The following is a 14,204-nucleotide window of genomic DNA, read 5'->3' as shown; positions in this document are numbered from 1 at the left end:
TTGGAAGGGTTTTTATGAATTTACCTCCACTTGGTCTCCGGTGCGAACCAGGACTTTTGCGCAGACCTCTTCATGCTGAGACGACGTACTTAGCAAGTCACAAGAAGACACTTCTGACAGAAAGAAGCAAACAGTTATATTAGATTATCAAAGAAATTGCAAGAGCTGAATGTTGACTGGGGTTTCTTTTTTGTTCTTTACCTGGAGCTTTACAATCATTTAAGCTTAGGCTGAAGGACTTGGTGAGGGACATGCTCATCGGCGGATTCCCAGAAGGCCCCAGGAGAGAAGCCAGCCCCGACGGCTGAGAGGTGGAGGAGGTGGGACCCGGGCCGGAGACAGGGAAATTACTTCCTGTTTTCAAGTGGTCGTTTTCTGCCTTTAGGTTGTCCACGGTGGACTAGAGCACAAATAGATTAAGTTTTAGCTTCAAACCATACAGACAAAAAACAACAAAATCAACCAGCAGAATTCCTGAAACGCAAACCTGCATGTTGTTCATGGCCTCTCGGAGCTGCTCCAGCTGATGGGCAGAGCTTAAGGCCTCCAGACGGATGTCTGTCAGCTTCCTCTCTTTCTCCCAGAGTTCAGACCGTAACTCTGATACCGCTTTTTCGCCATTGTCCCCCTCTTCCACTGTTTCCATGATCCTACAAAATAACCAGAGAAACATCATAACCAGAAACCCACAAAGGCATTTTTTAAAAAAAATTGCTTCAAACCCGTTTGCTTACATGTTTACTTACATGGAAGACGTGGCGGATGCTGACATTTTCAGCGACGAAGGCAGGTCCTCGCCCACTTCTCCTCCCTCGTGAGCCATCTTCGGCGAGTTGGGAGCTGAGGAGTCGGGGGTGGCGATTTCCTCGATGTCTGAGTAGGTTTTGGAGCCTTTTTTGATACTGAAAGCCTTGTTGAAGGAGCTCCTCAGCTGCACAGACACATGGAAGCAAACGCAGAAAGTCAATCAGACAGGAAACGACATTTAATAACTCTGGGGATTGAAAAAGAGTTAAGAGTTAAATAAATACAGACATGCTTCACATTAAGGGACAAGTTTGTCATTTTTCAGATGCTGCAGTGGAAAACCCCACATGTACTGCATGTAACCCAGACATTAATATCTTTCCATTGGCCTTATCTATATTTAGAATTTTTTTTTTTTTAGAAAAAAAATCCTCGAGTTAAAAAAAGAACAGTGAGTAAAGTTACCAAACTCAGTTGTGCTTGCATTTTCAATTTGTTAACACCTTTGTTTTTAAATGTTGTGTAATTGTATGCGTTTCGGGGGAAACAGTAGGGGGCAGTAGACATTCACAAAATAATTACCAGATTACCTGTAAATAGAATCTCAAACTTCTAACAAAGTTCAAATGTGTTTTCCAGCCGGAGCCAAATGACGTTGAGTTGGATGTCATATTATGAGCCTGTACTTAAGTCAAATATAATCAATGATTTCAATTTGTAGAAATATAATAGTTTGCAACAGTTTGGGATTTTCGTTTTTTTAAATTTAATCTATTTTCATGTGAAAAATAGCTTTAAAACATAGCTGAAAATAAGGAATTCTACAAATCTTACTCCTAATACCACAGTCACACAGCTGTGTTTCCCTCTCACAGTAAAAAATGCCTTCGTGGGTAAATAATGTGATGGTAGACATCACCGTCCCACACATCTGTCGTAGAATGCAAAATGTGATTAGCAGCTAAAGCCAGACTTCCACAAACTTTTTCGGATGACTTAAAAGACACAACAATAAGGAATGGCTGTGACAGAAACTCCATCTTCTTTTGTGGTACTCAACAATGTTTCTACTTCACTGCCACCCCTACAACATTTAAGCCTTGTTTTAATGATGTAAATTTAAATGATCTAAACACCTTTCAGTTGAAAATGGGATAAAACTGTGGGATTTGCTGATTATGCTGCTTAATTACCTGTTATTGCTATACATTACGTACAAAGTTGACGAAGTTTTCCAATATATTCTATGCTTTCAAACACCAAAGGAATATGTTTGACTGTAAAGGATTGTGTGTGCGACTGGTTTAAAAATTGCAATTAATCAGATTATATATTTTTTTTATTATTATTTTGAAAGAAGGAATCTAAAACAAAGAAAATCTGTGGAAATTTTTGAATAAGGACAATTGGCAATTACACCACACCACAGCGATCGGTTCTCAAACAGGTACTGCATTTTTTACTCTTTTAATTATAAAACAGACAATGGATTGATTTGATTAACTGCTCTGAGCGTCTTAAATAAATTCAAAAGGAAACCCATTTCTCTAAAATGACAAACTATTCCCTTAAATTTTTTTTTGCTTAATTTTATAAGCAAACTGCTGAGTAACTAGACATAATTTCCACGTTGATCAAATTAATAACTTCTCACATTTATTCCGAAGAATACGACTCAAGTTAATCACGTAAATGAGGAGAAACACACTTAAGCACATCTAATGACAGTCATCTGAGCGGTGGTTAATTATTTTAAATGCACATCATGTCTGCTGCTTGCCTCTCACGACTGATTCATAACCATCGATTTAATGAAACAGTTGAAGATCAGGGCCAGAGCATTGATCTGCAGAGCAGCAAGTCAATCAGCAGAGATGAAGGAACTGTAGTTCAGACGACCCATCATGCTGTGTGGACGGAAATTATAGGAGTTTGTATGATCACACGGTGACAACACTTACCTCAAAAACCTGAAAGGGCCAAATAACACAACACAAAGGAGGGAGACAGTGGTCAACCATGCTGCTCAGTCTTTTTTTTAATTTTTTTTTTTTTTTGAGGATGAAGTTCACCAAAAAAAATAAATAAAACAAGCTGTGAGTTAAAAACAAAACAAACAAAAAAAAACACCGCTTTTGAAGTCCCACTCCTTACCCAGCTCTTCTTCTTCTTCTTCTTTGCGTCTTGATCTTTCAAGCTGCCCACGCTCGACATGCTGGTCAAGCTGTTCAGACTGGAGATGCTCTCACATGAGTTCTGACGTCGGATGCGAAGGTCTGAAAGAAAGGAAGCTTGAAGTTAGTCACAACAGTTTTGAGGAGGAAGCGGAGGAGGGAGAAAGGCATGCATGGAGCGACTGCCTGGTTGATCTACAAACCTTTCATGTTGTCTTGGCTGTTTAAGGCTCCGTGTATGACGGCCTGCGCTTCTTCATTCCTGGTCTTCAGGGCTTCGATCGTCTCCCGCAGCTCCACCAGCTCTGAGTCCTGCACAAATATTTCAGAGGACAAAATTAGTTTCCAGTCTTGGTTAGTGGATGCATGTTAGAGGTGAATGTATTAAATTGTGGACTGTAAATGAATTACCAACGAGGATTAACGAAGTTGTCTGAATGTGCAGGAGTCAAACACCAACAGATTTTTGTTTTATCTGTGTTCTGAATGACAAAGCGCCAAATCAGTGGAGCTATGCTGAAGTCCTGGAAAAACTTTAAAGTTTTATTTGGTCCAGCTGATTTCTCGCTATGTTTTTTTTTTTTTTTTTTTGCAAAGTAATGAATATTACATTTAGTTTTGTCCCAACATTGCAGCATTTTGGTGCAACTTCTGTTGTTTAAATTCAGAGAGGTAGTTTAATGTGCTGATGTAAACGATGCTTACATTGACACTGAAGTAAAGTCAGACAGCCATGATGAGACTGTGTGTAATCTTCCCCAAAGGTTTCAGTAATAAGACAGAGGCTCCAGATGAACTGAGTGTTTCTGCTCTGCTTGTTTTCTTCTAAAGCTGATGGCCCCTTTGCTCTCAGTGGAGCCACCCGGCCCATCTCAAGGTTAGACGGTGCTGAGCTCCATGCTGATCTGCACAGGTCACTGCACTGGCACTTACAACAAAGACTTTTCTGGTCCGGTACAGACCGGACTTTCAGAAGAAGCAGCAAGGCGTGATGATCTCCGAGAGACTCCTCATGCATGCCCTTATATCAAGCACAGCCTCAGGCAGTGACGAGTTCATTTAAACCCAAACTAGACACAGGAGTGAAGGGCCGGAGCTGCAGGTGCACATGCATGCTCGTCTGTTCAACTTAAAAAGTGGGTTTTTTTTATTCGTTTTCCACATCTTTCTTCCATACTATTTGTTCCCGATTGCCCGGCCTCTAATCCACATTTAGCTCCTGCTGCAGGCTGTGATCAAAGTCGCCTCACGGAGCTCCGGCTCGTTAAGCTCGCTGCTCTTTAGATAAGTGTGGTGTTGGAATCTGTTTTGTGTGTGTTTGAGTTTGAAAGTGCAGCTGGAATGGTACCTTTTGTTCATGGCTTATCGACAGACTCTGCAGCCGAGCTGTCATCAGGGCCAGGCTTTGCTCGAAGGCAGCCACTAGGTTTGCCTGTTCACAAAAGATGAAAATCTTAAAATAAAGTTTCTAAGTAGTTGTCACAGAGAGGATATGTGCACAGCGTTAATTTTTAAGTCTAAAACGGCAGAACATAATTTAGACATTGTTCAGCTAGATTGCTCTCCTTTAAATCGTTGAAGGACACAAAGGTTGAACGGGAAGCCATTTTGCAATATCCACCTCTTTTCCAATCTTTTCCTTTATGGCCTAAGAGAGGAGAGAAAATTGTGTTCTGCTCTGTAATGCAAGGCTAGCAAAAATAATAAAACAAGTCATCTCATTTATCCAGTTCACCAAAATTCTGCGTTTGGAGCATTTGTTCTGGTTTTAACAAGGTCTGTACATATCTCAAAGGAAGGCGTAGATGACTCGTGTTTTGTACAAAGCTATGCCTAAATGTCTGTCGGAGCGCTGACTGACATTAGGCAGAAGGAACCAGTTACCAAATGTCAGCGAAGATGATACTAAAGATGCTTTTTTTTTTTTTTTTTTTTTTTGTAAAACAAGGCTAGAAAGTTATGCGGCAGACGGTAACAGACATGATACATACATTCGCTGTTAGCTGTGTGGTCAGATTGGAAACCTTCTCCTGCGATGACTCCAGCTCTCTCCTTAACATGCGGATTTGCTGTGTTGAAAAAAAAAAAAATTAAAATAGACCTTAAATTATATGATTTAAAGCATCACTTTAAGAGTGTCTGACATATTACTCAATACATGAAAAGATGGTGACCAAAGAATGATGAGGCGACTTGTTTACTCAAAAACGACAAGGATGGGATTGATGGATGAAAGGGGAAAAAGAAGGAGATGAGACAGCGAGCGTGACTAGGCTGTGAAGAAAACACTCACCTCCCCCTGAATCCTTTCCTCAGCCTCGGGAAGGAGGGAATCAAAGTCAAGAAGTTAGAGAGGACAGCGGGGGTAGGAGAGAAGTGGAGAGGAAAGGAAAGCATAGGAGACTAAATAAGGTACTGATCATTATCTCAGGTGTGCGCTGTTTAAAGCATGAAGCAAGAAAAAAAAAAAAAAGCATAACTTCCTCCACCTTCCAAACCAACATTCATACCAAAAAAAAAAACTAATCTGTATCTACCTGATTCTGCACGCTGCCCACACTCACCGAAGAGTAGCTCGACGAGGCGTTTGAGGCCAGGGAGAGAACAGACCCATGAACTGGGAAGTGAACGTGAAGAGAGACAAAGTTAAGAAAACGCTGCACGTAGATTACGTTGATAAATAAACCGCGAAAGTAATCTAGTGCTTCACCTTCATCATTGGGCTCCCTGTCCCTGAAGGATCCAGAGCGAACCATCCCCATGCTGCGCGGACGTTCGGCCAGGGACATGGTGCTGCCCAGCGGCGACGCGCTGTAGAGCTCCATGGAGGCGTCTTGTGTCGGGATGCTGTTGGACCGGGTCATCCTGTTGGGTCCGCCTACGGGGCTGGGCACTGTTGTGACAGCAGAGATATAGAAAAAATATTTGTCAAAAATAACGCGGAGCTCCTGCTAGATGGTGCAAAATATTAGCTGGTGTTTGATACAGACCCATACTGGTCTTCGAGGCGCGGGGCAGGGAGGTGGGTGAGGACAGCAGTGGGAGGGTGAGGGAGTCCGTCATACTGAGGACGGTATGCGAGTGTCTCCTCTCTCCTTTCTCTTTTGCTTCCTCCTCGGGCTGAGAGGGTCCACTGAAACTGAAACGAGAGCGGAAAAAGTCAGCCACCCAAAGCTGATAGAGAAGGCTTGGAGCTTCAAAATGACATTTTTTGGGAATCAAATAAAAATGCTTTTGTGCTTAATGGTCAAAAATGATGCCTTACAACCCACTAAACAGGATATGGATAAAGCTTTAAAATAAACCTGACTTTTTGATGTAGTAGCATAATCTGCACCAAAAGACTGTTTTGTTTTGTTTTTGTTTTTCCAGTTAAAGCCAACCTATAATTTATGTGCATTTTTTAAGGGGGAGGGAGACTGCAAATTCAGAAACAATTGTTTATTATACCATGTGACACAGAGGCACATTTGTATTAATAGCAGTTCAAATCAGAATAACAAGAAATAGTTTAAGAAATGGCTACAAGAATAACTCCCATGCCCCCATTTATGGGAAATCAATGTTTAATAAAAACGTTTCGAGACACAAAACATTTCGCTCAGGATGGAAGACACACTGGTGCAGTTCACTGTTTCGATTGTCTAATCGCATATCAGCACAGCCACACCAAGGCATGGGCGTAGGTTTGGGTAGGGACGGTAGGGACATGTCCCGACCAATATTCACAGGATATGAAAAAGTCCCGACCAATTTTTGCCATATTGGCTCAAAGAACGTGGATCTACGATCTTTGATTAGCAGCAACAGGCGGTGCGCGGAACGGAAGCTTCTTAGTTTGACATTTATTATGAGCCTCCGAGACCGTGTCGGAACGGTGCTGTCGGGGGGAGGGGGAGTCAGTTGAATCGTCGGACGTTCTTTGATTAGCTGCAAAAGGCGGCGGCTAGCTGGGCACACGCGTCTCCTTCTGAGTCTCCGAGACCATGTCGCCACCAAAAAAGAAAAGGACAGACATTAGAAGTCATTTCGCTACGTCGGCTGTAAGTACAGTGAGTGGACCCATAAGTTAGATATCTATCACGCAACGCATTTGTTGTAAAGTCCGGTGTTTAGTAAGGTCAGCACTGAATGTGAGGTAGAATAGGTCTGTTAATTATGTAATATTTTTTCTTTTTTATTTTATTATTGATTTCTTCTTATCTGCAATTGTGTTTGCTGTATCCAGAGGATATTTCTTTTGATCTTGTAACGTTTGCTGAATTTTGTAAAGGAAAAAGTAAAGTGTTCTTGAACTGATCTGCTGAGTATGACTGTATCTGGTTGTATACACAAGATGTATGATATGGTTATGGTTGGGGGGAGGGGGTTATTAAGCCAATGTGGTTTCCCCCCCCTTCTCAAAAATGTTCGGTGCTCTTGGGCATTTCACTGTGCTGCCGGGGGGGGTCAAGGTCCCCACCAAAACTTAGACCGAACCTACGCCCTTGCACCAAGGCATGGCTACAAACACCCACACAACAGCATTGGGTATCTCCTGAGTAATAAAGTAGCCTGTACCATAGAGTCCGTATAGATCCTGAACACAGGGATAAACCAAGCTGTGGATTTAAGAGAATAACTCTGTGTGTGAACTCACATACCTTAAACCTTTCTTTGGCAGTGTGTTTCTGTCTCTCTGGGAACTGTGGAAATGAAAGAAAGTCGTTATGCGAGCACCAGTGCAGGGACTTATTGAGCTCTCAGGAACAGGCACAAAGAGGCGAAATACGACTGGCAGGCAGCTTGTGGCAGCCAGTAATTATGACTACAATCAGAGCTGCTGGTTTAGCACTGATAACAGGCCTGTGGTAATAACGTCTCAGCAGCTCGTTAATGTGTACATGTGCGTAGCAGGTTAAATTTACTTGTTTTTACGGCTTTTCATTTAAAAATATCAACGGTTTCCACAGAAGAAAAAAATGACTCCATGGCTATTAAAAATAACAAATAAAATAAAAACAATAAATAAAATTCACTAATATTTAAGCACCTTGCTCATTATTATTTTCTCTTTTGACCAAAAAAACAAAACAAAACAGTGGATTAACAACAAAAGCCATTTTCAAAGTTCATTTTCAAATTCAAATTGGGACATGCTTAAGACATACAGGTATAAAAACTTCCTAGTGTTTTGCAGTTGCCACAGTTTCACACCTGCGTCTACATGAACAGGACATTGGATCTAGCTACCTGTCTGCTTAATTTGTTAATGGAAACATTTGAATTTCCTGTGGTTCAAGTTGTACTCTACAAGATCCTAAATCAACAAGTGTCAAAGTCTAGACTCTGGATCCAATGTGTAGTCCATCCAGTCTGTGGCACAGAAAATATAAATGGAATTGTAAAAATGTGAAATTGTATAACCAGTGGATTTGATCAAACAGCTCTCGAGTTTCTCAACAATCTGGGTGTGAGTGTACAGTTTACACCAATGTTCACAGTAAAAGGGCTTTGTGGGACACTGGCTTACAGGAGTGGGCACAACTCTTCACAGTAGGTTGCTACAGATTATAACTGATTATTTTCTGTAAGTCTTACCACAGTTTGAACTTCACATTCAATTTATTTATTTATCTTTGTGTAAAAAAAAGACCCATTAGTCAATCATGTTTCAGTTAAAATTCCTCATGTTTTATATTCAAAAATTAGGCTCTCAGTAAAACAATTGTGCATCTCAAGGGTCAATTATCTTGCCTACTATACTAAACCAGTTTAATAGTTTTAAAAAAGGGATTTGTTTATTCATTGGCTCTTAACATCACCCAGAAATATGATTTGGATGTTTGAACATGAAGTTTGAGAATATAGGAGTTCTTTGTCTATCACTTCCAGAACTGACCAGAAGGTGGGGCTAGATTGCCGGGGGTTTTTTTTATTAAGTCTTTTTGAGGTAAAACAGAATATGACAAATCTACTGATTATATTTCAGCAGGAGTTGACTGACCTGTCTTTGAGTGTGATTGAGGCTTTACTCCCAGAGCTCCAGCTAGAAGGAGGGTCTCTGTCCACTTCTCGGTCTTTGTCTTGAGACTCTAAGGCATTGGTGCTTCTCCCGAAGGTGCCCCTCACCCTCTCTTTATCCCTCTCCTGGGGTTCTGGAGCCAGACTCATCTGTAAGGGCAGACTCTCCAAACTGCGATGTAGTCCTGATGTGCGAGGGTAGAGCAGGGGAGAGGTGCTGCCTTCATTCCCGCCAACACCGAGAGAAGTGACCTGCCTCGGTCCCAGGCCAATGCCGGAGCCGGAAAAGCAGGCTGAGGAGTTCACATTGAGTATAGGTGCGGGGCTGGGGGTCAGACAGGGGCTCGTTGACATTCCTGGGGAGCTTGAACGTTCTTGGAGCTTAGAGTAGGGAGGGATCTTTGGAGGAAGACCGTCCTGAACATCTATGTCCAGACTATTGGAGTTCAGCTTGTCGAGTTGGGCCATGGATGGAGGCTTTGCCAGACTGCGTACCCCAGACAACCTGATGGAAAGACAATGATAATGTTGCAGCAGTTACGTAACGATTTGTTAAAGTGCATGTAAAAATGGATGAGTAAATCAGAGCACAGGAGTATGAATACCTCTGGGTGTTGGGTGAAGACAGATCCACGCCCTTGATACTGCTGGGCGGTCTGAGCCCATGAAGCTTCCCTCCATTCTCTGAAGGGGTCTGAGCAGGATTACCCTTCAAAGGCCCATTTCCACACTCAGAGTCTGACACTACTGCTTTAGCTTTGGCTCTCTCTTTCTCCTTTTCTCTGTCAGTTTGGTTGACAGGACTGGGACTGGGAATCCCACGTCCTCCAGTCTTACCAGAACTTAGTCCTGAGCCGGGTTCCTTGAGCTTAGAGCCCTGCGGCAATGTTGTTGAAGGCTTTGTTAGCCCAGAGCTAGTGTCCATGGTGGTGCTCATTGGGCGAGCTGAGCTCGGCCTGGTCAGCGTCAGGGTGCTGGTCTTTGCAGGACGAGGCAGGGAGCGGTACTGAAGAGAGGTTCTGGCATTTGAAGACAGAAAGCCGCTTTGGTCACTGTTTGAAACATCCAGACTTGTCTTACGTCCTCCACCACCTGTACATGGCTTAACGGGAATACCAGATGTTTTGGGAATCTTCCCCACAGCTGCCGAGCCGCTGGGCAAGGAGCTGACGCCTGAATTCCCAACAGTGGGTGTGCTGGGATTGTTTGCAGTGCTGCTGGTAGACGTGGGGGTCTTCTTGAAGCCGAAATTCCCACCAGCTGAAGGCCTGACCAGGCCAGATGGGGGTTTTCGCTGCTCACCGCTTCCAGTGCCATTTCGATGGTCTTTACCCGCATCAGAGGACGAGCGCTGAAGTCCCGAAGCCTTCACTGCTAGCCGGGATTTATCCAGGGGCTTCCCATCTGACTTCACAGAACCTACGGTTGGAAAAACAACAGCGATGACTTTCAACAGAATCAAGAAGGTTGGGTGTGAAGACTGAGACTAACCGCTCTACAAAAGGACATGATATCTAATCTGAAGCCCTAAAAGGTCTGACTGTCTGCTGATAAAGCCGAATCCCTGTTTCAGCAGAACTTTAGCTAGCTGGCCAGGCTACAGCCACACACACTGTTATCACACCGTTACTCCTCTTTTCCATCATGATGACCTAAAATAGTTGTCAGTTTCCAGTAAGTGTTTCAGCTTTCCAGTTAGTTCATTTCTAAATGTCCCAGCTGTGAAGTGCTGGGATGAATATGAGCAGCATGGCATGGAAAAGTAACTCGTCTGTATGGAAAAAAAAAAAACCAACAAAAAATCTCAGTTTAACTTAAAATTCTATACTTGAGAAGTCCTTTGGTGATAAAAAGCAGGTAAAAGGAAGGAGATTTTGATACCTTTTCTCACATTTCTCAACATACAGATTAATTGGATTTGCTTGGACGTTACAGAGAAAAATAATCTATTTGACACAGGAAGGCTCCTCTGTATCCACCACCCACACAAAGTCCTTACTCCTTACACTCATGATTCGTATCTAATGGGAGTCATTATGTGAGGTTTATAAACCAGTCGTTAACAGAGTCGAAGAAGTGCTGTTGCACGAGGCCCGCCAGCATGCAGCCTGTGGACATCTGGAGTTATTTAAAAGTATTTAGAAACCCACAAAAGACACACACACACACACACACACACACACACACACACACACACACACATACATACACACATATTTGAACAGCTTTCACACCCCCCACCCCATCCCAACACAAACTCACAGTTCCCCGTGTTCAGATAATGACACTGACAAGAGATTACTCCTGGAGTTCTAATGTAAATGGGAAAATTGGGTTTATGTGTCAAGTCATAAACTAAATCCATTGTGCAACCACAAAGCGACTTGTTCCAAGAACATTTGAATGAAGGAACACACTAGTTGCAGTGAAATACACAGACGGAGCCCGGGCGTGTGTATTAGCTTCAGCATAAAGACGGTTGATTCACAGACACCCCAACTATATGACTCAAGCAGAAGAGACCCTGAATTACTACATGTCCCGACAGAAAAGGCCTGCGTTACATATGTATTCCAGACTCTTTACGACATCCACAACACTGACATTTTGAACCTTTAAGCAAACTGACTCAACATAGAAAGCTACAATTTTAAAGAGTTTACAGGCTATATTGTGACGATATATTTAACTTGTCTTTCACTCAAAACCGTCACCCTCATTCAGATCTAATCCTGCTATTAACAACACAGCTGGCCTCTTCTCCAAACTTTGCCGTGATTGTTAATGAGCTGTTTTGCAAGACTGCATTTATCTGAAGGGTTTTTAACAAGCATTGTTCAGGCTCGTGTTGAGCAGCTGAGCACTGATATGACCGATTCCTGCAAGTTTGCAGTCTGGTTAGCAAAGTAGAAGACAGAGCTGAAGCTTTAGAGTTCATCAGGAATTATTGAACTTATAAAGCTGTTCATGACCCACACATTAATCAAAAATATCTATATAAATATATGAATATGTTTATTGACAACATTCATTTCTCAGAGTACAAAAGCAAAGTATGCTTTAAAGTCTCTCTCTATGTGAAATTATCAATGTATATTTAGCTGAAAGAAGAACATCTCTAGAAAAGTGTATTTTTATTTACTCTAAACTTGTATTATCTAAGTTTTTTCCCCCTTTTGTTTAACATTTCTTCAGTAATGATAAAGACATTTACAAATCAATGGCAGACAGAAACAAAGACTTTTGCCAAACCTCAGTCATAAACTGTGCCGTGAATACACTATTTTGATTCGTCTCATTTTCTCATGGTGGTAAATTTGCAAATTTCTGCAAGTTACTTTTTTTTTCTTCTTCTGGTGAGCAAAAAAAAAAAATCTGCTTTTATCTGGCCTCATCTTCTGAATATTTACTGTCTCAAACGTAGGGGGTAAAATAAATGGCGATGTTGGCAGATTCCCATCCAATAACAATAAAAGCCTGGCACACACAGATCACAGGCTGGCCCAGCACACTTGTTTGTCATATCTTTCATTTCAACAGCTGGCAGCGCAAACACAGGACAGTCCCACAGAGGGACGGCTGTTTGCACATCCAAACTGCACAGAGCATCGTTACTAATGTATCCTGTTGTTTTGTTCATCTATTGGGTGAGCGTGTGTGTGTGTGCGTACATAAACAGCACACAGATGGTGTGCTTAACAGGCAGCTGCACAATCCCCACCATTGTGTTCTTCATGCGTGTGAACGGGGAAACTTTTTAAGGCTGGCACAAGCTCAGATGACTGCATAGACACATATCCTAAAGTCTTGATTTCAAAGTTAAAAATTCGCTCTGTGCAACACCAAAAATAGAGCTGGAATTGTAGGGGATATAAGGCGGAAAAAAAAAAAAAAAGCACTGTTGCTGTGTGTTTGGCTGGCAGGATGGGTGTGGGTGGTGATGGGCATTTGATACATGGCACCACTTTCTGGCCCAGAGGGTGGGCTGCAGCTGCGGGTGAATGTGTCTCACAAAGACAGGGAGTGTGTCCGCAAAATGTGTGGGTGTAAGACAGCTAGAAAGAAAGGAGAATTAACAGAAAGCTGGAGAAATCAGCCCATCTGTTCAAGTTAATTCAACAGTATATTTTACTTTGCCATTTGCTCCAGAACTCACCTGCTACTTTGAGGCCGCTCTGGGAGGTGTGCGTGATCGGGGACGTGACTCCCACAGGTGGGTTTCTCCCTTTCTTCAGCCCATGTCCCTGACTGATGGTCTGCGGTTTCTTCAGCTCACCCTTCTCTCCTTTCCACTTGTTGGCCGACTCAGACTTCAAGCTTCCCGTGTCGAAGGAGCTGCTGCTTTTGCGACCGGGCTTGCTGTCGTCAGAGTCCCAAGACAAACCGCTTTCCACCAGAGATCTCTTCTCTGCATCTGTGCGCATCTACAGAGCAAAACACAAACACGCATAGTGGCAACTTGCCTCAGGAAGGTCTGAGAAAGGAATGTGTATTATCTCACAACAAGAAAACAGTATTTACTTGTGACCTTCACTAGGCTTTTACTTGTGAGTGTGTTTTTGTCCTGCTAAACTGTTGAATCACACACCCACAAAAGACAAGGTGTGCAGCACTGAAGAAACAGATCATATTTACATTTTCTATTTTGACAAAAATTAAAGAACTGATCCACTATAACCACATTCCAGTCAACCAATTCAATATATATGTTCTTTCTTTGCTCCAGTGAAGTTTTTTGTAAATTCATTCTAATTTACAAAAAAAAAAATTGACTGAAGTTTTCATGAAAAATCTAAAGTATTCTTGAAATTAAAAATGACTACCTATGTCTTTTTTAGATAGTAAGAGAAATCACATCAACTAACTTTTTTCTCAATAGCAGATATGGATGCACTCATTCATTAAAATTGAAAACACAGAAAACGTTTTGAAAGAGTGACCCATAACCTGGTGCTGAATATGCACCGAACGTCTTTCTTTTTACGTTTCAGGTGCAAAATGAACAAAACACGAACAAAATATGTTTCGAAACATGTAACATATATGTGGATATGTATCCCAGACATTTTATCTAAAGTTCTTTAAAAGGTGGACATTGACTCAAGCTGTTTTTAAGAAGATAAACCACACTTTATAGGCTTAGAGTCCCACTTAAAGAGGAGTGAACCCTAACCGGACTCGCTGACTCATCTTGATGACTCCTGAACAGAATAACTCATCCAAATCAATCAAGCTAAAAAAAACATTTAGTGATGTGTCAACTTTGTACTCTAAATACTT

General features: G+C 42.0%; 1 protein-coding gene across 5 annotated transcripts in view; it reads right to left on the bottom strand.

The window, feature by feature from the left end:
* nav1a (neuron navigator 1a) overlaps positions 1–14,204 on the bottom strand; it is an 84,218-nt gene that overhangs the window by 5,852 nt on the left and 64,162 nt on the right. For 3 of the 5 annotated variants that reach the window (XM_088007344.1, XM_088007342.1, XM_088007346.1), the window contains 15 exons: positions 13,081–13,348; positions 9,530–10,343; positions 8,908–9,429; positions 7,565–7,606; positions 5,912–6,060; positions 5,632–5,814; positions 5,459–5,538; positions 4,913–4,990; positions 4,270–4,353; positions 3,125–3,233; positions 2,902–3,023; positions 747–931; positions 488–650; positions 202–400; positions 25–113 (listed from right to left, as the gene is read on the bottom strand). In XM_088007344.1, the coding sequence (XP_087863470.1) occupies positions 25–113; positions 202–400; positions 488–650; positions 747–931; positions 2,902–3,023; positions 3,125–3,233; positions 4,270–4,353; positions 4,913–4,990; positions 5,459–5,538; positions 5,632–5,814; positions 5,912–6,060; positions 7,565–7,606; positions 8,908–9,429; positions 9,530–10,343; positions 13,081–13,348 (3,087 nt within the window). The remainder of the gene's footprint in view (positions 1–24; positions 114–201; positions 401–487; positions 651–746; positions 932–2,901; positions 3,024–3,124; positions 3,234–4,269; positions 4,354–4,912; positions 4,991–5,458; positions 5,539–5,631; positions 5,815–5,911; positions 6,061–7,564; positions 7,607–8,907; positions 9,430–9,529; positions 10,344–13,080; positions 13,349–14,204) is intronic. The other 2 variants (XM_088007343.1, XM_088007345.1) reach the window with 2 other exon arrangements.

Source organism: Poecilia mexicana, unplaced genomic scaffold (genome assembly GCF_051168715.1).
Source record: "Poecilia mexicana isolate PSO_F unplaced genomic scaffold, ASM5116871v1 scaffold_7, whole genome shotgun sequence".
NCBI classification, from domain to species: Eukaryota; Metazoa; Chordata; class Actinopteri; order Cyprinodontiformes; family Poeciliidae; genus Poecilia; species Poecilia mexicana.
The sequence above is the reverse complement of the archived record's forward strand: the minus strand, read 5'-3'. Positions and strand labels throughout refer to the sequence as shown.